Source organism: Haemaphysalis longicornis, unplaced genomic scaffold (assembly GCF_048455015.1).
Source record: "Haemaphysalis longicornis isolate Haplotype H1 unplaced genomic scaffold, Haemaphysalis longicornis Haplotype H1 scaffold_4, whole genome shotgun sequence".
NCBI classification, from domain to species: Eukaryota; Metazoa; Arthropoda; class Arachnida; order Ixodida; family Ixodidae; genus Haemaphysalis; species Haemaphysalis longicornis.
The window spans coordinates 101,434,213-101,461,497 of NW_027526361.1; the positions used below are offsets into that span (position 1 = coordinate 101,434,213).

The 27,285-nt window shown below is 46.4% G+C and overlaps 1 protein-coding gene across 1 annotated transcript in view; it reads right to left on the minus strand.

Moving 5' to 3' along the window:
- The window catches only part of LOC144179178 (cytochrome P450 3A8-like), a 28,518-nt gene extending 1,633 nt beyond the window's left edge, over positions 1 to 26,885 (minus strand). Inside the window, exons 1-9 of the mRNA XM_077707429.1 lie at positions 26,774 to 26,885; positions 24,733 to 24,821; positions 22,701 to 22,846; positions 20,142 to 20,254; positions 16,206 to 16,350; positions 14,446 to 14,606; positions 11,437 to 11,528; positions 9,653 to 9,796; positions 5,765 to 5,927 (exon numbers count right to left, since the gene is read on the minus strand). Coding sequence (XP_077563555.1) covers positions 5,765 to 5,927; positions 9,653 to 9,796; positions 11,437 to 11,528; positions 14,446 to 14,606; positions 16,206 to 16,350; positions 20,142 to 20,254; positions 22,701 to 22,846; positions 24,733 to 24,821; positions 26,774 to 26,860 — 1,140 coding nt within the window. The 5' untranslated portion in view covers positions 26,861 to 26,885. The remainder of the gene's footprint in view (positions 1 to 5,764; positions 5,928 to 9,652; positions 9,797 to 11,436; positions 11,529 to 14,445; positions 14,607 to 16,205; positions 16,351 to 20,141; positions 20,255 to 22,700; positions 22,847 to 24,732; positions 24,822 to 26,773) is intronic.
- Between the last annotated feature and the right edge of the window lie 400 nt (positions 26,886 to 27,285).

Genomic DNA, 27,285 nt, shown 5'->3' on the forward strand with positions numbered 1-27,285 from the left:
CCCTGGCTCCAGCCATGTTCCGCTAGCTTTAATATTAACCCGCCGCGGTGGCTCAGTGGCTAAGGCGTTGCGCTGCTGAACACGAGGTCACGGGTTCGATTCCCGGCCGCAGCGGCCGCTTTTCTGATGGAGGCGAAAAGCAAAAACGCCCGTGTGTACGAGATTTCGGCGCACGATAAATATCCCCAGGTGGTCAAAATTAATCCGGAGCCCTCCACTACGGCGCGCCTCATCGCCTGCGTTGCGTCGGCGCGTTAAACCCCAGAATCAATCAATCAAGCTTTAATATTAGCTCATTGTAATGCGATTTACAAGTTACGGCTCAGTAAAGGGACGTTTCTTAGCTTCTGTGATTAAGAACACCCTGGAAACATCTTGCTCACGTTGTTCGGGGTATCTATACTTGTTTTTCCGCTGGTGAATCAATTTGATGCAGCTCTGCGCAATCAAAAGCTGTCGTAGCTGATTGCATTGTTACATTTGACTAGTCCACAAGCCTCATGAATGTAACGCCTAGCGTTGGCATTGCGGCTGAATGAAAAAAGAACGCACTTCTAGTGAAGCGGCCTTGATATAAGCAATGAAAGCTCGTAGTACCTGCTGAGCAACATTGGATATAAGGTTAAAATCTATGGTCATGAAGTCGTCTTGAATTACAAAGTGTGAGCAGCCGTGCTAAAAAAAACTAAAAATGTAAACGTGGTGTACGACCTCGAAATATCGACAGTGGATATATTTTACACAAGAAAGAAGCGCGCGATGGTGGGTGGACTGGGTGCAAATGCGCGAGATGTGTCGGGCGCAAGCCACTATGCCTGCCTATTTTTCTACTCACGGCCACCCGTATCAGCTACACGGCCTCGGCTCGAGGATAATATCGACGTGCGGGACCACGATAATGGACGCTATCCAACATACACAAGACCGCCTACATCCTCTCGTACCACCTTATCACCTGGGGACCGCTTTACGAGTACAGCGCACGCGCCACTTACCATGTAACGTGGCGCAACAATGAATGTCGTGCCCTGTGCTTTTCAACCATTTAATCCAATTTAATTCCTGTCCTGTGGTCTATAAATACAAAAAACTGAAAAAAATAATACACCAGAGCTAATTTGTAACGCTAGTAACATAAAACTGAAAAATGGGTAAAAAGCTGAAGGGTGTTATGAAATGAGACCCACTAAAAATACATGCAAAACAGTACACTAACAATGTCACTAATGCAGGTTTTGGAACTATGCGAAATTAGTTGGTGCATCAATGTCTCCTTTCTCAGCGTATACACACCCACACGCACAATAATTACACTAAAAACGAATCAACGAGAGATAAACCCCCAGCGGTGACACAAAACCACGTAGTTCAAAGGAACAGTACTCGGTTTGAAAGTAAACTCCACCATGAACTAAACGTTGCACCGTCTTCGCCATTGTACAGTCGTTCACTGTAACTACACTCCATTGCGCTGCCGTGCCTGCATCACTGTGTTGCAAAACCGGAGTTCAGCATTCACCACACCGCACTTAGACGGAGCAGGTGCCGCTACTAAAGCGGAATAGGTCGATTGGAAATTCACCACAAACCACGGCACTGCTGCATTACACTGCAGAACACAATAGCGCCACATCAGTCACAAGACTGCGTGTGACTTCGCCTCGTGATGAAGTTGGCTTCCAGAAAGACAGGTGAGACAGCAAAACAAACCTAGCCACATTGTCCACAAGGTCTGTAAGAATTTTAATTGCTGCGTAATTATCGAGTAATGATCTCAGGTGTGGTGGTTCAAGGAAAGGTTTTGTTTGCCTTGGCAATTTTTTGGACGTAGAGTCTTGTTTTAATGCAGTCCAGTAAGTAATGGGCCACAGATGAGGTGCTGTGGGCCCCAATGCAATGGCCATTCATTTGTGATTGCCGGCGGTAAAAGTGGTGCGGGAAGCGTCCATGCCGTGTTATCAATGCGGTCACCTTGAGGACCACTGCCCGAAAGCCCAATCAGCGAGTACTAGGTTATGAAATGCTGCCTAGCTTTTATCCTCACTGTGCCGCCAGAATTTCAGCAAGCCAGTTATTGAGGAGCAGCACCAGGTAATTATTACAGCACTCTAGCGGCCAGCGCAATTTTTACACGTACTTCCTAAGTGTAAAAAGTTTATGCCCTACACAGTATTCCGCACCGTGGGCTTTTCAACCAGTGAACAGTATTCCTGTTACGTCAATAGGACGTCAAGTCATCGCCTCCTGTATTTTTTAAATGTCAAACGCATCAGCCCCGAGCGGCAAACCAAGCCCTTTCCTTGTACATCTGCCACCCTCTCCCAATTGCTAGCCTTCCCACTGCTCTAGTCACGTGACTAGTTCCTCTTGTGGCGACGCGTGGTGGAAGCGGCACCGTAGGCAAACCGTGCGACGCCGCGGCGCTAAGTTTTCTGGCCAGAGCACCATTGGCCGGAGCACCGGAGAGCACCGCAGGTCGCTGGCCAGAGCACTGCTACTTCGGCGGTTTCGAGAACACGTTACCTTGCCAACCAGCTAGAAGCCACTCTCGAATTCAGACATGGTCGGGTGATCCTGGTTAAGCTTGGGGTCCCACCCGACGACATGTGGCCGAACCAGCGCGTCCCCATCACGCCCAATGTGAAGTGGGTGATGCGGTTGCCATTGAAAAAATGTAGGAGGTGATGGTCAGGCAAAACATAGCATGCACCATATAACAGCAGTACGGCAGACGCCTTCCAGTTCAAGCTTCGGCCCGTGAAGCCCAACGAAGACTGCCCGACACTTGGGAACGCAATGGAGTGAGTGTTGAAAGCAATTTGGAGAACGTGGAATGGCGCGCGTGACGGCCGCCAAGGGGGCCTATAGCAAGCGTGCACGGCATTTAGCAGTCAGGATTTTGACCCTGTTAACCGGATATGCTTGTGAGGTACCCTCTCTCATGCAGGAACGCTTTTGTGCTGAAGGACGGCTTCACAGAAGATTGCGGGAGAATTGCCTTTGACACAGTTTCAGGACCTGTTGTTCGTGGGGGTGAGGGAGAAGGGGGGTGATGGCGAGGTAGATCTTAACACTAAATTACCGTTCTAAGTTGGGAAGAACGCGGCGACTTTCTTTCAGGTCTTAGTACCCTCTTTGTTTCGGTAGCTGCATGTGCTTTTTGCAATTAATTAAGTCTGCCAGATGTCCTCGCGGTTTTGTTTTCGCGTTTTACACTTCCTGTAAAAGGACAAAGGAAAACCTACACAAACAACTAAGGGACTGATTTACCGTGGCAAAGTATTTTAAAGTGAAACTTTGCATGACCAGGGCTCTGTGCATTTTTTTCTTCGCACGCGCACTTTCTTCAATTCTTCAATTATTATAAAAATGGCCACTAGTGCGGCAGTATCATTGCTCCTAGTTTCATTTACTTATTTTAACTAGTTCGCAGTAAAGTTGCAAACGTCAGACAATTATTCCCGTCTGCTGTAGACACGTGGGCATCTACGGGAGGACGCATGGTTAAATTGAGTAAACAGGCATAGCCGCCTAGCAGTACCACCCAAGAAAGCAGCTGCAGCTCTTGTTTAACGAAAACTTTCCCATCGAAAATTGCATAGAAATAGGCCGCTAAGACGACCCTATAATTACGCCGAGTTTCATATACTTGTCATATTTGGTCCATAGTGAAGTTGTAAACGTTGCGGAATTTCTGTCTGCAGTCAACACACGGGATTCTACGGGAGGGGAACAGACGACCCCAGGTTTGTCTGCTGGGATAAAGCTCCATTCATTTTATTTGTCATGAAGTAATAACGAAGCTATAGTCACTGTCATAAAAAATAATGAAAGCTTTCGCCATTTTTTATGACAGTTTATTCTAGAATAAACACGTGTACATTTTTTAGCCATGGTGGATTTGTATTTCATACAGCTTCGTATGGAATGCTTAGTAATTGTAAAAAAAAAACTGAGCCATTTGTCAATGTATGGAAAGGAGAAAGTCAGTGGGCTCACATGACAGCTCAGGCCGCCAATACTGCTCTCAGGAATTCGAAAAATTTCGTTTCCACGAACATGTAGCGTAGTCTCAGTGCGCAAAACCTCGGGATACAAAATTCGTCGGTTTCACTTGTCCTTGTTCCGTGATAGCTGCTGTGTGTCCTGATGACTTCAATAGCCTCATACTAAGCAATATCTAGGGTGCCCATTTCTTTGAACGCAGAACGTCCCCCTTCAAAAAAGGCTCCGGCAAAATCAATGCAGTCGAAGAGGTGCCCAAAACTGCTCAGCAACATTGCAATGGGTTCACCGGCGAAACATTTTATTATTTAAAGGTAAGCCACGCGCACGTTATTCATCTGTCTTTGTTTGCTCAAGAAGCCGACGGTCACGCAATTAATGAAACCATTGCAGAAAAGAAGTATCTCAGCAAACGTGTATACCTCTACCACCCAACGGTTTCATCTGCGTGGGCAAAAACCGTCTCCGTGGGCAAAAACGCGTACTAAAAGTACACACCGGAACACTCGTTTTTCAATGCCTCGCTCTAGAACACTTCGTGCTTTTGCAGCAAAGCTCTATACCTCGCCAGAGAAACCGAGCATAGTCAGTAGATAAGGTATCGGAGTACCGCCGATGAGGTCCGCTAGTCAGCAACGCCGGCCATTTTGTCGTTTAAGCGGGATTCACACGACGGAGAAACCCTCTCACGGAGGCGGACGGATATGTGACGTCAACAGCACGTGACCTGATTATCCGGCCTGGCGGCACATCCACACGTGTGGAGCTACGCGGAGTTACTAGCAGATGACAGCGCCGAGGAACAGGTTCCATTCCCCGCCGAGGGCCACCGCCGTCGAGTGAAAACATGCGGAAGCATTTTCTTTCACGGAGCCTCCTCGGGCTATCCCCACCGAGGGGCGGAGCCTAAAACCGGTCACGTGAGCGGGTCCCGCGGGCCAAAAAGAGAGGGTTTCTCCGTCGTGTGAATCCCGCTTTATCAGTGTTGCGAGTTTTCCACACCTACTGCCTCGCCGTTAACTTCGACGTGGTCGTTTGTTAACAATGCGATCGAAGATGCAGCACAACGGCATCTTTGGACACACTTCCGCTTCTGAAATGCCGTTACACGCGTTATCTTTGATTCGCATTCGGAACGATGTCAAACGCGCGCAGCCACAGAGAAAAAAGGACAAGCTAAGCCTACCAGAGTAGACCGACTAAAACGCATTAACAACAAAATGGCGGCGCCCATGAACCTCCTCCATCGTGCACCATTTGTAGTGGTTTACAGCAGCTTTGTTGGACATCCAGTTTCGCAGGACCGGATGGGGACCATTTTTTTAGCCTGGAGCACGGAGTCGAATTGGATGTGAACATTGTAGAGATACTTCGCAGGACTCCAAATAGTTTGTGTGTATTCCGTGTCAAAGTTACTCTTCGTAGATTTAAAGCTGTTACCTTTGATGTGTGTTGAACCTAGCAGAGAAACGTGCTAAGCCTGGAACTGCGCAAAGGGAAAGCTTTCGCCTTCAATATAAGCTCGTCGAAATACCTTGCATTACACTGAATAACTGAAAAGGAATCACTTTTGGAAGAACTGAGATGAGCCGGCAAGTAGCACCTGTATCAAGGTATGAAAGGCAGTGGGGTCCCATGGCTGCTGTGTTTCTCTTTAAAGCCTCAAATTTCGCGATCTCAAGGTCCCTCGAAAATTATTGGCCTGGAATAAGGGCTAGTCAAATACGATCCTTCTAGTGAGTGTAGTTCCTTTGCATACCTGGGTTGCCGCAGTGCTCACAAACTGCACGTTGTGCAGCGAATGCAGCAGGCAGAGCTTGACCGCCTGGAGTGCCAGCCGCATCCCAATGCAGCTCCTTGGTCCGGCGCCGAAAGGGAGGTACGTGTAGGGACGGATGGAGCCCACGTTTTCGTCACTGAATCTGCAGATATCAAAGGGGAAGCGTGAAATCGCTTTGTCACCCACACCTCGCTGAGCAGTTTCACAAGCCAGAGCGAGAATGACGCAAGAGTGAGGCAGAATTCCTCTACATGGCGGGCCCTGGTTCAGGCATTCGTGGAACATTAACGCGATAACTGCCCACGAAAGACCCGTTTCTCTTGACACGCACTTGTTAAGAGGCCCCACAAGCTCATTGATTACAAGTGATATTTTGTGGCTTAGCTTGTAGGGCAACTTGAAAAGATGTGTGTTTTCTCGTTAAAACTGGTTTGTTAGGTGCAGTGATGTAAATAAGTAGTTCATGCTGCCTCGTTTGTAAGGCCATTTTATTGTAACGTATAGCTAGACGGGCGAACATTAAATGGTATTGACTTGTGTCGGAATTGTTCTTTACATAGTACAGTTTATAAAGGTTATTTTGTCGTTAAATTCGGGGCGTGGTTTCCTTCTGTGTGTTGCAATCGCAGTGAAAGCTTTCCGTTAAAAACCGACTCTTGTAATTAACCGGTGGAGAGCACGCTCGTGTACAAACGTGAGAACGCACCTTCCAACAAAACGCGGCAATACTTTTCGTACAACCCCCATAGTAATGCGTTCATTAATCGGCACCTAACCTAGCAGGTCTTCCGTACAATGGCGACAGGAATCAACCTGTGGTTAGCTGAAACCAGTTATATCGCCCGGACTTTATTCACTGAGAAATTAAACAATCTGAGGCAAAATTTCGATTTTCCCGCTGTATCGTGTGTTTTGTGACGTCTGCGACGACATATCCAGGACAAGTACTGCAGTGAATGTAAGCATGCGGACTAGGGCTGCAGCGAACAGCGGAACGCCTTTTTTGCTGTCAGTCCTCCTAGATGGCGCCACCATACCGCTCAAGACCAGTGTGCAGCCTCGCTTTGTTTTTGACCAGATTTGTGCCTGGGTAATGTATGTTACGGTTGATAGTACTCGTTTGATGACACATTGTGTATGCTCGACAAACAGAGTCACAGAAGACGATGCCATTTCTGACACTTTGCCAATGAACGCTCAACGCGCCGACGGCTGTGCAGCTATAACCAGCATAGTGCGCGCATTCGAACTGGTGCTTCTATGTTTGCCTGTGCGTTCGGAACTTCCATTACTTACCCCACCATTCTTACTGCTATAAAAAGACTATGCATTGCATTAAATCGTAAATAGCTCGCCCTGCAAGCTTATAACCCCTGTTTAATTTGCGTTTGCTTTTGCCGGCCGCAGCCAATCGCACAGCTGCCCATAATACGTCATAGATTCTAGCGCGGGAAGTGAGCTAGTGGGTCGCATGGCCATTCTCTTTTTCCTTAATTATATAGCTTTTTTGAGCGAAGTTTGCGTTAAAAGTGGTGTCAGTGTGGTTCTAACTAGGCAGTCTTTCGAATGAACGAAGCTTGCATTTTTGTCTGCATGGCCTCTTTAAGGAAGGGAGAGTGAACAGAAGAGCTAGGATGCTAACCAGAAGCTTATTCCGGTTGAAGACCCTATACGATGTTCAGGGGTTAAAGAGAAAGCAAAGGCGAGAGGCGGCGGATACGGTCATTTCGGGGCAGGTCTTTTTTACACAGTCTCTCATACGCATATAGCATGTCGCGACTTTAACCAACACCGCCTTATTTAACCGGCCATGTCGTGCTGTCACTGCTACAATGCTTTTAGCGAACTTTTTGCGGCACAGCTACGACGCGGCTACAGACCAATTCAAGTGAGGGTGTTTTACGCGCTGAAGCTACACCAGGTCTTTGAAGAGCATCGCAATGGAGGGCTCCAGGTTGATTTTGACCACCTGGGGATTTACCGTGCGCCGAAATATCAACACACGTACGTTTGCGTTTTTCATCACCACCAGAAAAACGGGCGCCGTGGCCAGGATTGAACTCGCATCCATGGGCTCAGCTGCACAATGCCTCAGCCGCTGTGACACCACGGCTTATATACGCAGCTGCAGTGAATTCTCAGCGCTTCCGCGGTTCCGCGGCATAGATGCACCGATCACGGCAGCTCGCCTTGCAGTAAGCGGCCGTGCCACAGCTGCACCCGTCCCAATCAGTTCTCTGGCGAAGCGACACTGCCACCTGGCACACTTGGTGTTTCGCCCACGTTCGTTCGCCAGCCCTGGTGACTCAACAGAAGCGTGATATCTCGCACTTCGAAGTCCTACTCGGTAGCGTAGAGGTTTATGAACATTTTTCTGTCTGCGTCATCACATACAAGAACGAAGGCAGGCTTACGCAGGAGACCACGAGAGAGGAAAAGATCATATATGTCGAAAATTGCGTTGGAATGCCATCGGTAGCACCACTTGACATAGGGGTGTAACCACGTGTGCGCATGTCAAATAATTTCACTGAATTTGCTCACTGGCAGACAAGTACGTATGCACCCCTTAAATAAATGTTGGAAGGTTATGCATGGACCTTGTACAGAAATAAACGGTAGCCGAGCTACTCAACGCAGCATTGCATAGATGAAACCAGGTGAAGTTTATTTATTTATTTTATTTATTTATTTGTACATACTGCAGCCCCATGGGGCTATAGCAGGAGTGGGGGGTACAGAAAGCATACATCCAGAGCTAACTACCAACAGACCGAGGCACATGACAACAAAAAGAGGGAGGGGAGATGACCAAAGGAAAAAGTACAAAAGGAAAAAGTACACAGAAATCACAGAAAAAAAAGAAAAAAAAAAGCAAATACCCCATATATGTATTGTAATGGAACACGAGCACTGGCATGAACACTTTAATACGTATTAGGACGAGGAAAGCGCGGACAGGAATTCAGTCAAAGGAAGACAGCGGGTGGAATAGGGCATCGAGTTCCATTGTTCTACGGCAAGTGGGAAAAAAACTATATTTGAAAGTGTTGGTGCGGGCGAAGTAGGGGACCAGGTTTAATTTTGATTGGCTTCTAGTCGTACGTGGTTCGGCGTAACGTATTAGGGTATTTTGAGAAAGGCGACAGGAGCCATTTATGATGCAATGCATAAATTTTAGCGCATCAACGCGCCTGCGATCTGAGAATGGTGTCAAATTCAATGAAGATAGTGTTGATGACGGCGAAAAATAACGGTCGTAGCGGCGACAAATAAATCGAACCGCTTTCTTTTGAATGCCCTCAATTTGATTTATTTCCGTATGTTTGTAAGGGCTCCAGACTGGGGAGGCGTATTCGAGAACAGGCCGGATTAGAGACTTGTAGAGCATTAATTTAGTTTCTTTAGGAGAGTTCCTTAGTGTACGGCGGAGGTAACCTAGCTTTTTTAATGATTTATTGCAGACGTAGTCAATGTGTGACGACCAAGATAAATTATGCGTAATTATGACACCCAAATACTTATATTTTGAGACCCTCTGTAAAGTTTCCTGGTCAATTCTGTAATCGAAATTGGAGGGAAAAGTGCTCTTACGGAAGGAGAGTATAAGTTAACGCATTTAGCTCGATTTTGGGATTATGTCAAACGTTATCACTTTGAAGCTACACTAGACAGCTTGGTACAAAGAAAGTCTGCTTGTTCATCTTGTTGAGGATAGGATTACATTCACTCACCCCGGCCTTCCATTCCCTCTTTCATTATCATTACAGGCATACTAAATACCGGTAAGTATCGAGTGAATAAACCGCAATGCGAGCCGAAATGCTAATAAGCGAGTGCTACCTCGTGCTTCTGAGGTATACTTGCCTTTCCGGGTTGAAATTCTCGGGATGAGGGAAAAACTCCGGGTCGTGATGCATCGCGTAGACAGGGATGGCCACTGTGCAGTTTTTCGGAATTTTTATTCCGGTGTCGCCGAGGACATAGTCATCGTGAGTACACCGCTCCAATCTGAACAGGAAGGAATAAATAATAAGAGATGACCCACCGGCATAACGTGGTTGAAGAATGCAGGCGTTACAAATGCAACAAAGAAGGAAAGACGTACTAAATAATCCATGCCTTATGTATCTTTTTAATACGAGAAATTTAGTAGTGGGACCGATGGCTTCCTGTAGAAAAACTAATGCATTTCCCCATAGACCGGTTGGTCGACGTCCTGTAGAAAAACTAACCCCCATAGACTGGTTGGTCGACCGAAAACCACTGATAAGATCTCTGGACGCACGGAGCGTGCGTGAAACCGGGCTTCCATTGTGTTAAAGCGGTCACACGAAACTCGCGTAACAGGAACGGCTCTAGGTAAGACAATTACACGCATCGATCATGAAGAAAGAGCCCAATAAGGCACCGTTATCTCAAAAACCACGCATTGGTATATATTTGGGTCGTTCGTAGATCCGTCTACTTAGTGCGTGAAAAATGGGCGCATGGACTCCTAAACTAAACGCGCGGTCGTCGTGGGGGCGCTGTCTCTGCCGGGTTCGCTCCTCGTTTGCGATTTGGGTCTTTGAAGGCTTGGCGGCCGATTGAGTGGACGCACTTTCAGCGCAGGTTGGATGCACTTTTAGCGAAGGTTTTGACGCGTTTTGATGTGAGACAGCTTTCGCGCTTCTCCCTGCTTTCTTTGAGGAAGGGATGGTGAGATTATTTATCGGCGTGTGTTGGTGCAAGTGCGTTTTCGAACTTGCGGATGAGCTGGTGTGTATAAATACGTTATGTATGCCTACATTATTGTCAGTGACTCTGCTGCCCTTAATGGCTAGGGGCGCCGCAACGGCTCTCCGTATAGGCCGCATTCCCGGCGTGCACTTATAGTCACATCCCGGATCACGTGCCACATATAGGCGGCACGCAGTCTCAATTTTGTCATATAAGAGGCTCTGGCAGACACAATTTACGTGACTATACGGGGAGTGTAGCCTTGCCAACGGTGCGCAAACTTCCCGAAGTGGAGTATTAATGAATTCGCTTAATAAAAAATGCAGGGAAGCTCACGCTAACGCATAAGGCTTGAAGGTAGCTGTACGCAACCTTCACGACCACCACGATGGTTTAAGTACATGATTGCAGCTGATTTGCTTCTTCTTCGCTGCCGCAACGACCTTTACTCCGTCATTGTTGCTACAATTGTGAACTTCCGAAATTTTTTTTTGAAGTGATAATCATTAGACGTATGCTATGACGTGTCTTGCTGCTTCCGAGCAAGTGTTGCCATGGTTACGTCAAACGGTGGAGTTTTTTTTTTTTTGGCCAATCTTGGCCGTTCTCCTTAAGTGGGTATGCTTGGCTTGACAAGCGTGCGCCGGGAACGCTGGGCGGTCGCGGCGAGGCACGCCGCGACCGCCTTGTCCTTGTTTTTCTACTGCCGGGTAGTCGCCGCGAGACACGCGCTCACGTGTGCGCGATCGGCATTTTCTCGGTATTTTTAATTGCGGGCACGAAACTCTAACGATTTACTAAACAGATTCGCTGTTAAAACGAAACACAGACGATACCCCGTTATTTGGGAGGAATAAATGAAAGTCTTGGCGTTATGCGCTGAGTAGTACTGACCAATTCACTTTCCCCTAAGTCTTTCTTTTGCTCACCGTATTTCTGATGGATACATGCGCAGGGTCTCTGATATTACGCAGTGCAAGTACTTGAGCTTCAAAATGACGTCTACACTGGGTTCAGAGCCCTGCGAGAAAAAAAAAAAAAGAAATGCGGCATGATTAGTGTAACTCACTGGATTAGGAGTTTAATCAGAAAAACTTGATCCCTCGATGGTTTACAGCTGCAAAAAACTACATTATTTGTGTTGCCTTTTAAAACATTATGGTTTAGGGACCTAGTTCAAATTTGGTACGCTGATGTTGCTTTGGCCGTTAGTATGTCAACGACCTGTCACTTTTTTTTTCAAATTGGCTAGTAAAGCTTAAAAAGACAAAGACGAATATAAGAAAAACAGCGTATGCTTCTAATTGTTTGGCCTGAATAGACAGTGCGTACTTCTGTGTCTGAACCAGCATTTTTATGATATTCTGGACCTTCTTAGCTGACCACTCAATGATGGTTCTCTCGATATGCAAGTGCTAGGAAACTGAATGACTCCAAAAGCTGAATGACTTTCGACTTGAACCAAAAGTGCAGCCCTTTACTAGCTGTGTTCAATGCGGGAGTTTAACTCACGCGTTTCGTGGCTCAGTTGACGAAAAACGCGCCATTTCCAGACCCTAGTAACCACAGAGGGAAGCCGGGACATTTTATCAAAACTTCCATTGGATGGGAACTGTCCTTCAAATAACAACTTAAAAACGAGGGCCTTCATATTTTGTTATGACTGCTCATACGGGCCCTGGATAAATATATTTTCAGAAATGCATTTGGAAAACCTGTGAAGGGGTGTTTTGATGTGCAGGGGGTACACTTTGGTCCTGTAAATATGCCTTTTTCACAGGAGTAAATCGCAGTGAAGCTTACCCATAAGTTAAAAACTGAGAGCTTGCGTGTTTCGCGACATCATCCGCTTCGCAACACTAAACTTGGCAGCACAAAACTCGGCGGCATAACTAAGTGAAAAGTTATGCTCACGCTTTTTGACATCAAATAGCATCATGTAGATGTCCCTGTTGTTTATATTTTCACTTTTCTTCCACCCCCCATGACGCGTGATTAATTTAAAAATCGAAATAATAAAAATGTCATTGCTCTATACGGTTTCTTTCTCATTTTTTGTGACTTAGTAGAAAATTCCACCAATCATGAGCGAGATCGCCGGGAAGCGATGCCATACAGCCAAAAGCTTAGAGGCTGTCACGTCACTAGCAGCAAGGTGAATGGTGAATCCTACGTCAGTTTGGATTGCCTGCTAGCTTGCGATATAACATGTCTGGTAATTTAAGTTAGTAACATGTTTACAAAGGCGCGAAAATACACGGACGAAAGATTGAGGTGTACACAAACAGGGCGCCACTCAGCACTCACAAAGAGTTGTGAGTGGCGCCTGTGTATACCTCAGTCTTTTGTCTGTGTCTTTTTGTGCCTTTGTAAGCATAGACTTAAACCCACTCATCCAGCTTTCTGCTTTGATCACGTTAAAAATGTGTTCAGTGACTCCTCAAGCATTTATTTCGCTGGTTAGGCTTCTTATCTAACTCCTCCTTTAAATTGATATGTTTAAACACTGCCGGCCAATTCCATTGTTTCTTTCGCAGTTTTTTGGCGAACAGAGGTGGCAGTTCAAAAATAAGTTGATTATCGGGTCACAATTTTTGAAGGTTCTGTAGCAATAAAAGCTACAGCGGGCAATAATTTGTACCTGCATTTCCAGCTTTGTAAGATACAACTTGCAGATACAAGCCGACTTGTTTTTCCCCTTTTTTACTTGTTAGCCTAGTAATAATTACCCGCCATGATGTGTATCATCAATTTGTGTTAACGACATCAACATGGCTTTACGAGCAGTAAGATGCGTATTTCATTTGCTAAAATATGCAGCTATAAAAACTATAACCTTCATACGTGGTACGCTGAAAGCAATAACTTGTAGTAAAGGGGAGAGAGATCTGTCCACAGAAGTGCGTCACCAGCAGCACTAAAAGAGGCGCTCAGGCTCCAGACGACTCGCTCAGAGCTATATAATGTTTTTCCGAACCCTGTGACAGTTATTCGGGCCCGAAGGGAGATTTAGGGACGTTATGAATTACGTGTCGAAATTTTCAACTTCGATACCAGCTATAGGAGTTGTCAGAGTGGGAGGCCGTGCTGCTCAGCTCCTGCCCCGGAAGATCAACTCCGGGCCGTCCAGCTGGCTGAGGAAGCTGCTAAAGCCCGAGGGCTCGTGGCCGACCATTAAGCATCACAGCTGGCAAACTGTATATACATTATTCTCTCTCTCTGTACCAGCTACATTGTAAGCGGCATCTCATCTCTGAAGTATTTCCAGAGACTACTTTGTCGTTTGATTCTGAGTTTTCGGCTAATATGTTGTTCTTTTTTTCCTCACAAAAGGCGACCAAATTATTCGGTGGCTTTAGGGGATCTGAGTGCATCAGGGTGAACAAATTCAGGGTGGTCGAATGCTGTACTGATGATGATGATGATGATGGTGGTGGTGACGATCATTGAGGCCAGGAACCCTTCGTATCGGGTGGACACTGAAGTGTCCAAGCCAGGTGAAAAATTTACAAAATACATATAAAAGAAAAAATAAAAGAAGAAAAATTGCAGCTGAATGGCTGAAGTCACTGCACCGTCGCCACCAACGAGAAGACTGAAGGTAGCCGTTGTCCTGCAGTCTTGTGCATATCGTACGGTGCATGCGTATGTACGTCCTCCAGTAAGCGCCTCTGTGCGGGTAAGTGCTGACAGTAAAGATTTTTAATCCTGGCGCCGTTTAACTGTGGCTCCGTTTACTTTTCTTCCTGCATGGCATTGCCAAAATTAAACAATTAGGATTAATCTGACCTACAATTTCGGCAAAAAATGCTGTTAATTCAGACAGAGACTTATTCAAACAAAGATTCGGTCTCATTTTCCGCTGATTTTGAAGCCGTTTTCGTCACTCCCTTCGATACACCAACACAACCTGAGAAATTTAACAGGAGGGTACACACGTGTGTCGCTATGCATTCGTCCGCTTCTCTCCGCAGCTTGTCTTGCACGCTGGGGTGAACAGCGAGGAGGTAGGCAGCGAAGGCTAACGTCGACGAGGTCATCTCTTGTCCGGCAATAAAGAAGAGTACGCACTGCGCCATCGCCTCTTCCTCAGTCATCCCTGCGATGCGGAAACACTGACGGACATGTGTATTGGTGAACTGCAATAACTTTTCAGTAAACTCTACACATAGCAGAAAAAAGAAAGCGCTGAAGAACTTCATCCAATTTTGTGTATGTGTATAAGCTCTTCGTCGGCCCCTTACGGAGAAACAACTGCAGAGGACGTCTGTGTGCAACTCTTTCCCTGTACCCGGCTCTTCTGCCAGCACGTTGTTACTCCAACAACCACTGTCCACTACGTGAATTGAAGGAGCCATGAGGACAAAACACAAGTCCGGTTCATTCGAAAGATTGCCTCGATAGAATCATACTGACACCACCGTTAACGCACACTTCGCTCAAATGAGCTACATACTAGGAAAAAACGGAATGACCATGCTACCCACTAGCTCAATTCCCGCAACAGAACCTATGATGTCACATGAGCTCAGTTGTGCGATTGGCTAAGGGCGGAAAAAGCAAACGCAAATTAGGCACGGCTTATAGCTTTCCGAACGAACTATTTGCGCTTAAGTGTAATGCATATTCATTTTACAGCAGTAAGAATGGTGCGGTAAACAATGAAAGTTACGAAAACGCACGTAAGCATAAAGTACCGATGCGCACTGCTGTTGGTACTGGGTGCACTATACTAATTTTAGCTGCACAGCACTCGGTCACTTTGAAGTTGTTTTACAGGACACTGGCCGATTGGCGTAAGCGGCGTTGTCTTACGTGACCCTGTTTGTCGAGGATACCCCAGGTTTCATGAGACGATCACTTTTTAGATGCGACACATCTCTTTAACTCGCCTTGTCCCGCGTCGTTGTCGCGGCGTAGTCCGCATCCTCGGCGCGGCAGCTGTGCGCTCCGCCGCTCTCACCGCAGCCCCATCTGTGCGACAGCGCGGTCAGCTCGCTCCCGTCGCCGTGCCAGCTGTGGGTTAGCGCGCAGCTTGCGCTCGCGCTTGCGCTCGGTTAACACATGCGCATGCGCTGCTATGCGCTGCTATGCGTTGCTGTCTCTCATTCCGCTGCATATAAACGCGGTAAGTGCGCCGCTCCGCTCAGTCGTTCCGCCGCCGGCGCTCCGATGACATCGTCCGATGATTTGAATAACGCAACGGCAACCCCCGATGCGTCGCATCTACCCCATGGTTCCCCTCGCGGGAAGATGGTGTAAATTTTTTACAGTACAAAAAAAAAAAAAAAAACAAGCCAGGTGCAAATACGCTCGAAAACAAAGCAACGGCGGACAACGGTTCGTGGATGACTATAGCAGCGCCATCTGGGAGGGCTGACGGACGGCAAGGCCGGAAACCCGAATGACGCAGTGGAATTTCGCTTAAATACACGTGCTTCTGACGTCATTGCTGACATTATGAAAACCTACGATTTGGCGGGAGGATCAAAAGTTTAACCTAAATTGATCAATTTCTCAGTGAATACGGCATCATTTGCTCCCGGAGAAGCGCTGGGGGCACTATAAAACGCGAAATCTTTCTAATAAAACAAACTTGTATTCTGTTTTCATGGCTCCTTTAAAAATCAGTATACACTATCGCTATTGCTTTTTTTTTGTGTGAAACCTAAGCGCCCACAGTATTCCCCAAACGTACGCTTTGGGGGTAGCGTTGGCTCCACCGGTTCCCCCTCCGTGCCGATGCCGAACAGCTCGCCTTCTTTACCAGCCAAGTTTTCGGTAGTAGGAGCAAGGCTTCCGTCCTGAGCGTCCATCATCAGCTGGAGAAAATCTTCTTGTCGCTGTGGACAAACAGCAAGCGTACTTTATTTGTAGGTATGCATATTAAAAAGTTGAGCTGCCGCTACCACGCCATTATTCCTGAATGCACGACCGGCAAAGGGACGCGTGGTACAGTGGATCGCTACGGGCTGTTTGAAAGGGACATCACGACGAAACACAAGTTAATAATGCCACTTTTATTGGAAACTTCAAACAAATGATCTAGATGCTGAAAAAATCAGGTGAAGCGGTGGCTACTCCCCAGCCACTTCAGGATGACGTCTCATGACGTCACAGAATCTTGTTTGTTTTCGGCCTCCAACCAAAACCCCCACCAAGACTTGGAACTTGTGGTGGGGCCCCTAGGCCTGTTTTATTGTATCACTTGAATGCTAACGAGCGAATAACTCTCTGATACTTTAGGCCGTATTCTGGGTGTCCTCCACTCCATCTGTTTCATCGACTCGGCTGAGTGGAGGATTACGCCATAGAGTTCCATACTAATATATACTAGAGGGAAATCTGGCGCTGCATTCGCCGGCCCCCGTGAGCGGCGCCATTGCAGCTAGCGACGTTCCTCGACTCCTTGGCTTGGTTAGCCACATGGCTTCTTTTTCGGGTTGAAGCCAAAGTCAATAAAAAGGTGTAACATTTTTTTCTTGTTCGTTGTGCATGAAGCTTCTCCATTATCCCTGACAAATTATTCTTTTTTTTTTTGAGGTTTCATTTTATAATAAAACAAATTTGATGAACTTTCTGCAGTAATATTGTTGCTTTTTTGCAGCCAGAGCCAACTTTTCAGCCTGTTAATGAGCCATGTCAAAGACCAAAGGAACGTGCCTGCCCGGTACATGACGGAACGCTCGCTGAAGCGCGGCTCCCCCCGACAGTGGCGCCAGGTTTCCCTCTAGTGTATATTAGTATGAAACTCTATAGATTACGCAATACTTCTGCATCCGAAAATCGTTTTGAAGTATCTCCTCAACTGGAGGCTCGAGTGGGGCAGGGATTCAGCCAGGGTTTGTTTTAGTGCTGAACTCTAGTGGGTATCTCCTGCCACAATTAGCTTACTTTAGAGCGAAATTTGAAGGTTTGTAATATTTCTTGCGTTTCTTTAGGCTAAAAACGTTTTTAGTGGATGGAATGGAGCTGAGTGAGTTACCAAAGGCGAGTTCCTTCAAATACACAAGGCTGTATTTTGTCTTCATGGCCCCTTTAACCTACGCTGGAGTCTAAACAAACACTTATAAATTTAATCTTTTAAAATGCTCATCGAGAATCAGACTGGGTGTGTCGGTGGCACCGCCAAGAAGCAACAGCTGTGGACACATCTAATAAATTAAGCCTATTGTTTTCTGCCAGCTCAATGATGTTCCTTCAGAAACAGCTTATGTTACGCATTGGCGCCGCGTTTTTCCATCGCCAAACGACCATTCCTGGCACGCTTTCGCTGCGGAGTTGTACCCGGCTCACAAGCGGTGCAGGCGTTCCGCTACGAAGAAATTTAAAGGGACGACCTGAAGTAAATTTGTCACGCTTCTGTTTTTTTTTTTTTTTGCATTGCCTAGACTCATTGAAATCAGCACACTTTGCACCGTGTTTAACGGTACGTAATTTATAAAGCCTGAAAGCAGAGAAAATACCATGCGTATACTCTGCGGTGGCCGCAACAACTAAGAGCCGTGATGTGTATTCGAGGTGCAATGTGATAGACGGTGTCCAAAAATGGAATTCAAACCAGCTTCGGTTTCGTTTCCGTGCAACAGCCGCTGGCATGCTACGTTATCGTTGATTGGGCATTCTCGGTATCTCAGGAATCTACCATGTTGTTCGCTGTAGAATGGGTCAGATAAGCCTGTCAGCACCGCTTAGAATCTTAACGCCTACTAGCCGAGTCGTACGCAGTTGCTGAACGCCCTCGGACGCGTTGAACTGCGAGGCGCTCCTCCCCCGTCTTTGGAGCTTGCCTGTCTCGCGCTGTGTCGTAAGAGGCGTGTTCGCTCCAGGCCGACAGTCGGCCGATTCGACGCTGTAAGCAAGGTGCTTATGGCAACACCACGCCAGCGCGGCAGTGTTCCTCTGCACGAGGTCTGTGACCTCGCTTGTGGAGCAATGAAGGTTGCAGCGCGAAACGGTGAAGGCTGTATAGAAAACATAATCTAACAAAAAGAAACCAGATAAACAAAAAAATAAGTGCTATCGGGGATTCAAGCCTGCTCTCTGCGACATACTGCATCCAGTGCTTTACACTGCTCGGCCATTAACCCTCACGGGGGCAGGAAAGGAAATATGACGTATATTCCGTATAAGCTTTTTGTTTTCTTTTTATTTTCAGCATTCGCAGCATTTTAGATGAGTATTTCTGGAATAATAGTTGTGCAATAAGCGTCCCCTGAATACCCAAGATAATCGTCTCCCTATCGACGGCGTTCCTTTAGCAAAAGAAGCGATCGCAAATGTGTGGTCGTGGTGCTGCCCGCTGTGCTAGTTAACCCTGCGCAAGAAATTCCCCCCGCATCTTGGTTTTACGCTTCACAATAAAAGTTTTGGCTGCGGTTTATTCCTTATTACCTATTTTATCTCCCCTGTCTCATCACTTCACATTTTCTGCTAGCGTACCAGTCGCACAGGCATATGCAGCTTGTAGCTCCAGGGAAGCAACGTTACCACAGCGTCGCATGTGCGCTTGTGTGGAGCTACTTTGACTTCACCGATTTTACGATGCTTGATACAGTTCCGAAACTAACCAACTAATGCCGCATCCTTCCGGGAACAAACCTTTGCGTAGATTAGTTTTAACTGAACGCACTAATAGCGACGACCCGCCAGCGGCCGGCCGACTGACTCTGTGCGGAGGGTCCGTGAGCCGCGCAGTCAAGCCAAGCCTGCTCGTGTAAGCGCCAAAGGAAATCGGCAAGGAGAATGCATGCAGAGAGAAAGGCAGCACTTTCTAATTGATTTTTCTAGTGAATGAAGTAACGCAAACGCACACAGAGCCACCGAAACATGGCCTAGGGACTCTAGACTTCAATTTCCGCAAGTAATCCCACAATTTTTACAAAACACTTCCGGGTCCCTTTAAACTTGTGCCTGCAGGCAGCTCGATCAAGAGAAAAATAAGAAAAGACAAAAAGAGTGAACATCGCAAGAAAATTAGCCACTTTCTTTTCTATCTTCCACCCAAACTGTTCATTTCATGCAAATCGTGCACTAACCGTGTTGTCATTCAGTTGCCCGCAATGAAGCGCCTTGGAGACCGTTTTTATTGGTAGGGGGCTGTCTAAACTACCCGTAAACAAACTTACGTGAAACAGTGCGTGAGCGCTGCACAAGCACGATTGTCCCTATCAAGCAGCCCGCTTTCGCAAGTTCTGTCTCTTCTACAAGCTCAGGATAGCTGGAAAAGGCTGTCATCACGCCGAAAATACTGTACGATCCCGGAGCTGCCCGGTGTTGGCTCCCACCAAACGACTACTTAGGCGCTCTCGTTGGCGTGGCCTTTGAAGCCGCGCCACATGGTTTGGTGTTTCACCGAGGTACAATGCGTTACCCCTAGCGACAGCGCACTCTATTCCGGTGCTGCAATCGAAAACTCTCGGCCTAGGAGTGGGAGAAAGTTTCGCAGCGAACACCCATGAGACTGTCGTTTTGGTTGTTTTGCTTACTGCCGGACCACGCCACTAATTAGGAGTAGTACCTTGTTAGCCCCGTGTTAGCCTGCACTAGAAGCTAGAAACCATTCCACTAACTGGCCAGCTGAAGAAAAAGCGTTGTAATGAAGAAAATGAGGCAGTTTAGGTGTTATACCGACCTGCACATTTTTGCGTCTGTCGCTGATGATGCACTGGCAAACGCTCCTGAAGTATTCGAAGGGACCGCCTGAATCCACAACGGTAAGATGGCTCCGCAGGGCAGGGAAGAGTACTGGGGGAAACATTGATGTACGGAAGTTCGCGGATAAAAATAGAAAAGCATATCAACACATCTGACGTGTGCGTGCTGAAGAACGTGTCAGCGTGAACCATGGTGACTAAGCTGCTTTATTGAATTTGAATTACTATACTCGCTGTTTCACGTTACAGCGCAAATGTACAAAGAATAAAGAAACGGAATTTGAGGATTGGTGTGAAAAAAAAAATGACACTATATCTTTCTGAACAGGTAGTTGCGCGACGCTGGACACATATCTTGGAGATAATTTTCAGGAACTTGAAAACGTTTCAGCATCGCCTTTAGGAATGCAAGGCTATAGCGTTATCAGGCCCCGTTCGCATCGCCTTCCCATTCGCTTAGCCTCTCATGCTACCGAGTTTCACATTGTCGTGCACAAAGACACGCATCAAGACGTACATGGACCACCTTCATTGGCTTCGTAAGCGGTACATTTTCATTGAAGGCTGACGGGACATGGGTGTTTTTGAAGGGTTACAAGCTCAGGGGGGAGGGAGGAAGGCAAAGCAGGTCGCACTTCAATAGGGACCACATTATCAGTCCCTGCATTATTCGGTTGTAAGAAACGTTAACAGGTTACCAAAAAAAAGAGAGAAGAAAAACCATGATGCATTTATGTTCAAGCACGCCTGCTTCCTAAAAATGTATATTTTAGGCACCTCGGTTGTTTGACGAGGAACCTTCATGGCTTTTAAAGAGAGAGAGAGAGAGAGAGAGAGGGAGAGAGAGAGAGAGAGAGAGAGAATTATTTAGTGGAGAATTTAGCTCCAACATCAAGAGCAGCTGGCTACTCCAGTAGTTAAAAGATACAATGGTTTTTGCACTCGCCGCGGTGGCTCAGTGGCTAAGTCGTTGGGCGGATGAGCACGAAGTCGCGGGTTCAATTCTCGGCCACGGCGGCCGCTTTTCTGATGAAGGCGATAAGCAAAAACGCCCGTGTGTACGAGATTTCGGCACACGTTAAAGATCCCCAAGTGGCCAAAATTAATCCGGAGCCCTCCACTACGGCGCGCCTCATCGCATGCGAAGCGTCGGCGCGTTAAACCCTACAATCAATCAAAATACAATGGTTTTCTTAATAAATCACGAAGTTATAAGTACATTGAAAGGGCAACGGCTGGAAGATGACATGCGCGCCCAGTAAACTGCTTGCTATGTACAGTACACATGTTTTTTTTAGCAGTAGTATGTCAATTATATAGCGCATATATACGTCTACATATTTCCGTAAATCAGCGGAATATAATGCAAACAATTCACCTATATACATCTATGTAGAAATAATATAAAATTGCCATGATGCGACGCAGATACCTTCATTTATATACAGTACCACTCATAACACCACTGTGTGTTTATGCATTCGTCCAGAGGAATGTGCACGCATTTAGTAATGTTCGCACCTCCTCATCGGTTGTAATTCCTTAGGGCAATGCAGACTTTGTTTTGGCTACGTAGATTGTCCCACATACCCAAAAGTTTCTGCAATAAAGGGGATGTCCGAGATAGCAGACTAAGCTTGTCACTAATTTTTCCCGCTCCGTGGCATATAGAGGGCATTTAAGCACGGCATGACGCACGTCTTCAGTTTGGTGTGCACATTTACAGCATGTGTTATCAGCAAATCGAATAGGGTAAAGAAATCTGCTGGTTTAGGCCACGTGAACACGAAGGCAGTGCAATAACGAAATATTGGATGTACTGCTCATAATCAACGTTGGCGTATAACGTGGGCTTACTGTACTTTGCTATTATAAGCATTGTGCTGTGTACAGTAAAACTAAATGCACGCATTTTATGCAAAAGTACAGCATTTCTTTGCTACATTTGGTACGCTAATTTTCACGGCTGCTGAGAACATTCAATAACAATAATCGAGCTTTATACCCAGAAAGTTGCTTTATTATCAGCGAGACGTTCTTAACACGAAAGTATGTTATTCCAGGATACACAAGCATTTATACACAAATATTATACGTCAGGATAATATCTGTCAGGATACACAAACATTATCCGTCACGGAAGTGACGCCAATACAACTAAGCAAGCGGCCTATAAAGGGGGCACCCATGCACACAGTGTCTTCTTGCGGGGAAGCAACCTTTAGAACCAAAGAGTGCGTTATATTTAAGGCTGTTCGTTTTCGCGTTTTATATTTTAACCCGACAGTGTTTTATGCCGGAATACACCAAGATTTCACTGACGTCATATCCGTCACGGAAATGACGCCAGTACACCTTTGCCCAAGAGACCCGCCAGCAGGACGTCGCTCGCCAAGCACAACCACAAGCCAGCCGCCTACCCACAAGTCGTGCTCAGCTCCAGATTTCGCTGCACATTTCACTTTCGTGTTTTACCGATTCCTATGAGAGAGAAATGAACCATAATTTTTTGTTTCCTTTTTTCTTTTTGAACTCACATGCGACGAGCTGTCTCCATGGCATTTTTGCCGAAAATGCACTTCTGGCCTGGCGCACAAATTCGTTGGCGACGTTGGTGTGGGAATCAAACTTCGTCCCGAAAGCGCATCTTGCTATCACGTCCAACGTGTAATGGCCGTAGAACCTGCGTGTTAAATGCTCAAAATTTACTGAGTGCACCTCTAAGGGCCTGAAAAGTTCTAACTGCACTTAGGGATTGTTGTGTATCGAACTGGCATGAAGGCAAAAGCGATAAATATGATAGCCCCATAGCGACACATGAAAAACAGAGATGTAGGGCACCTTTTCACCGAGAGAGTCGTGTAGTCCACAAAAGGCGAAACTAAACTGTTTGGCCGAGCATTCCCCGTTAATCAAGCAGGGAATGAATCTGGCACGGTTTCAGAACGTTTATGTGTTCTTCCCCAACATTGTGTGTGGATATGTGCTGTGTGGTGGAGTAGAGCAGTTTGTTTCCCACACCAGATGACGGGGAGCAGTTATGCTTACTGGAAACGAGAAGATACCCTGAATCTGTCTAGCAACCTTTCGACCTCCGCTTATCCCTAAGCAACAGCTGCGCATGGGTATTTGCCGTACGTGAGTAGGCTTTATGGAACCGTAGTTATAGTGAGAAAGCACCTTATGGCACATTATACGATGATACGTCGGCAGTTTTACTACACTATGGGAGTTAACCTGACGCAAGTCAGTTGATGTATATGTGTCGGGACGCATTAATGGAAATTAATGGAAAGTAATTACAAGTATTGAGAAGTTAATTATTGATATGAATAACGATCGGTAGTAGCGATTAATAAGGTTGGATTAACATTGACTATGGCGATTAAGGTAAATTAACATGGATGAATAATTTATCGCTTATTAATATTGTTACGGAAATCTTGGAATATTTTACATGGAAATGCATGGCAATCCCCCAATCCATCGTACACTCTCCGAAGTGTACGATGGATTGAACACCAGGTGATCCAGTGCATTGCCGTGTACAATGTTCCAAGGGTTCCGGAAATTAGTGATTAGTAAAGAGATATTAAGGAGTATGGGGATTACAGCAAATTTAGGTGCATTAGGATGGATTACGTGTGAATGAAGGAAAATATTACGAAGGATTAAAACGGCTTAAGATGAATTAAGGAAGAACAAGTTGAGGTTAGGGTGTGATTAAGGTGAAAGGAGAATACCGTAGAATAGAGGGAATAAGAGGGATTAGGGACGATAGAATTGCGTGGCTGTTGTGTCAACGGGTGGGCACGTATATAAAAGGTACAGGTCATATACCTTTCCAGCGACGCCAGACTTTCGCCATAAAAAGCGCGTAAGGAGGCTGAAGTGTCCCGAGAAATTTGTGGGAAGTATCATAGCACGGTTAATCTTAATTGCCAATAAAGCACGCACTAGAAGAGACTACATGCATTACTCCATTGAGTGCTGACATCATTCGCCATTCAGTTGTGCTTCCGCCAATCGAGAGCAACCCAATGGGGTACAAATAACCGATAAAACCTTAGGTCTAGTCTTAGTGTTTTTTACGCTGCACGCAGTGATCCGGGCTCGGCTGGCCGTTCTATTTCTTTTTTGTTGTTTCGCCGTGCAAGAATAACACCATTGCTGGAACCGTCGACGCGGTTTGCGCGATTGTTCAGCCGTTGAGTTCATCTTACTTTCACAGCTTGTTACATTGCCTCTCACCCTCTTGAAATAGGTTACTGACTACTCAAATGCATCCCTGTGTGTATTTTGTATGTTTGCGTACGCGAGCTTAACAGTATGTTTGTGGGTCACGCCTCTGTACAAAACCAGAGAGACCACTAATTTCTGCTTCAGTTATGCATCAGAAGTTTCGTACCAATCACGCATGTGAGGGGCAAAAATTGACGGCGTGTGGACGACGCACATACTGTTACGTATACAGTCAACGTATATATTCTTCTAAATGAAGCCGAGCAATTAAGGGTAAAGGTTAAGAACAAACTTTTTCACAACTGCCATGCAAGCGGCTGCACTTACTGTCTGATGTCGACGTCATCTTCCTTTTCTGCAGCAGCCGTGAGGTGCTCGGATGTAATCCTCGCGCAGTCGTGAATCAGCGCGTTCATCTACACGTTTCGGAGAAAGGTATTGCTTTAACTTTGATCCCCCCACACGGAAAATTTACGTTCGGTGTGTTTTATATATTTACTAGCCACGTTTGTAGAATGGCTTGTGTAGTGAACCTAACCGTTAAGTGTTATGGATGCTCTGCAGCTAACTACAATTCAAAACAGAACAGCACTGTTTTAAAGGAGAACCAAGGTTTTTTTCGGATGGAAACGTGGTTCTGGAGACCATTATTTTAGTATTTGTCATCGATGAGTGGTTTGCACGCTACTTAGGGGAGGAAAGTTCCAATCATGTTTCGTCACTGCGTGTTCATGCGCTTCTCTCGGGAGTGCCAGTACAAGGAGAGAGGGGCGACTGTAGCGGGAACACCTGCCGTTGAAACCCGGTAATGAATGCTTTCGCATTAAATTATCAATAAACAGGCAGATGGTTGTTTCGTGTGCATGCTAGGAAGATGCTTTTAGAGAAACCGCTAGGAGCTACGCAGATCCAAACGATGACACATCACACACATTTTCCAACTAAGCTCTGGGTTTAGCAGGTGTTTCTTTCAATCGCACGAAACCTCCGTGTAGCGTGTGCTTAGCGTTGTGGTGTGTGCGCTGGTGTCGAGGTAGTCACTTCACGGTACAGGCTTTAAGGGTGAGGCGAACTGCATTCTGTTGGGTTGTCTATGGTTCAAGCGGCTCGCGTGGCACATGCCACCCTTTGCAGTTGCGCTGCTCCCGATTCTTGTAAACTCGTCAAGAGCGCATGCGTGCGCAGGGAAAAAGCAAGATAAGAGCGTTCTTCATCTCTACTGAGGTTAGCGCGTGCCAACTTCCTCAGCGACGAAAAATAGAAGAAAAATTGCGTGCCAGTCGCCTCTGTGAAGAAAGATGACCAGCGAAGCTGTATGTTAGAGTCGTCTTAGCGGCTAATTGCCCTACAATCTGTTTCCTGATAGTTCGCGTAAAACAACAGCTGCAGTCATTTTCTGTAACCGTACTCCTTCCGTCGATGGTCATGTTGTAACAGCACACAGTAATTCCATAAAATTTACAACGTTACTGTGAACTAACTAATTATGGCAAGTAAATTAAACTCGGCGTAATGGTAGTTTTTTTCTTAGCGGATAATGTACTGAAGGGCTTGTTGGTGCATTATATCGTTTTTGAAGTAGCGCGGAAGACGGGACTAAGGAACGAACAGACGACATTGCGCTTTTTGTCGTCTGTTCCTTCCTTAGTTCGTCTTCCGCGCTTCATTTAAACAATATTGTTACGTCCGGGAGGGATTTATTAAGGAAAGAGCGCAGGCTCCAAGGCAGGGAAAAGTCGAGCGCCGTTGGGCACGACGCGAGCAGCGGTCCGGCTTCTTCTTCCTCTAGCCCAGAGAGCCCGGCTCCCGCATCCTCTTTCTCCTCTTCAGCTAATCCAATCCACTTGGCCAAGCCAATGTTGTAGAATTGGTTGACCGTTACAATATAATTGGCGTATATTTTTTCGGTGTGCTGTTGATAACACAAGAATTACAGCCGTTTTGTGTAATCCTACTGCCTGCGTAGATTGCCATGCTTCACTGTGCAACACACAATGTGGAAACGCCAGCTTACAGTAACCAAGCTTACACTGACCTCCTATGTACGCTTCACCTCCTCACACAAATGCATTACTGAGAAGACATTTTTTTCGAGGGCAATTGAGGTCTCCTTATATCAAAATGTAAGGCACTAGGACGTTTTTCTTTATTTTTATAATTTTTTTTCTGTACTGGGAACCGGTTCTTGCGTGGCGCATAAACCTGCTCCATAAAGAGCGTGACGCAATACCATGACCGGCTGTCGTCAGGGCCAGCAGAAAACAGCTACGCAGTGAATAACGACTTCAGAAGCTGCGTCTGGACCCCGTAGAATGGCTTTCGCCGCTGAAACAGTGACAACTGGTCTGCGGCTTGCAAATGCACCCACCTTTCTCAATTTTCCCGTGGAAAATGCTGGACTCGCGACAGAACGGATCCTTTTCCAGTGATCCACCGGCGCGAAAGACATCATCATGTCAAGGGTCGGATCTGCGATTCGACGAAGCTGATTGACAAGGGTAAAGAAAACGAAACAAGCTTGTGATGATTGCAGTTACAATAGCTATGTGCCATTGATAAGGTGTTTGAAAACTGAGTAAACCCACAAAATCACCATCCAGGGCACCAATCAGAAGACGGTTACAAGCCGTGGCACACGTGTTTGGGTAAAAAGAGGGGTGTGGCAAGACGCTATGTAGCCCCAGTAACTAAGTCAACCAGTTACTGAACACGCACGATGTCGGAGGTTCGCTCCTTTGGTACGGCAGATGCTTTTACTATGAAGGCTACAAGAAGAAGGTCAGTGTGCATGAGATTTGGGGCGCGCTTTATTAAATATCTCTTGGCGGTGAAAATTAATATGCAGCCTTTCAGTAGGGCGCCCATTTTAGCGCTGCAGAA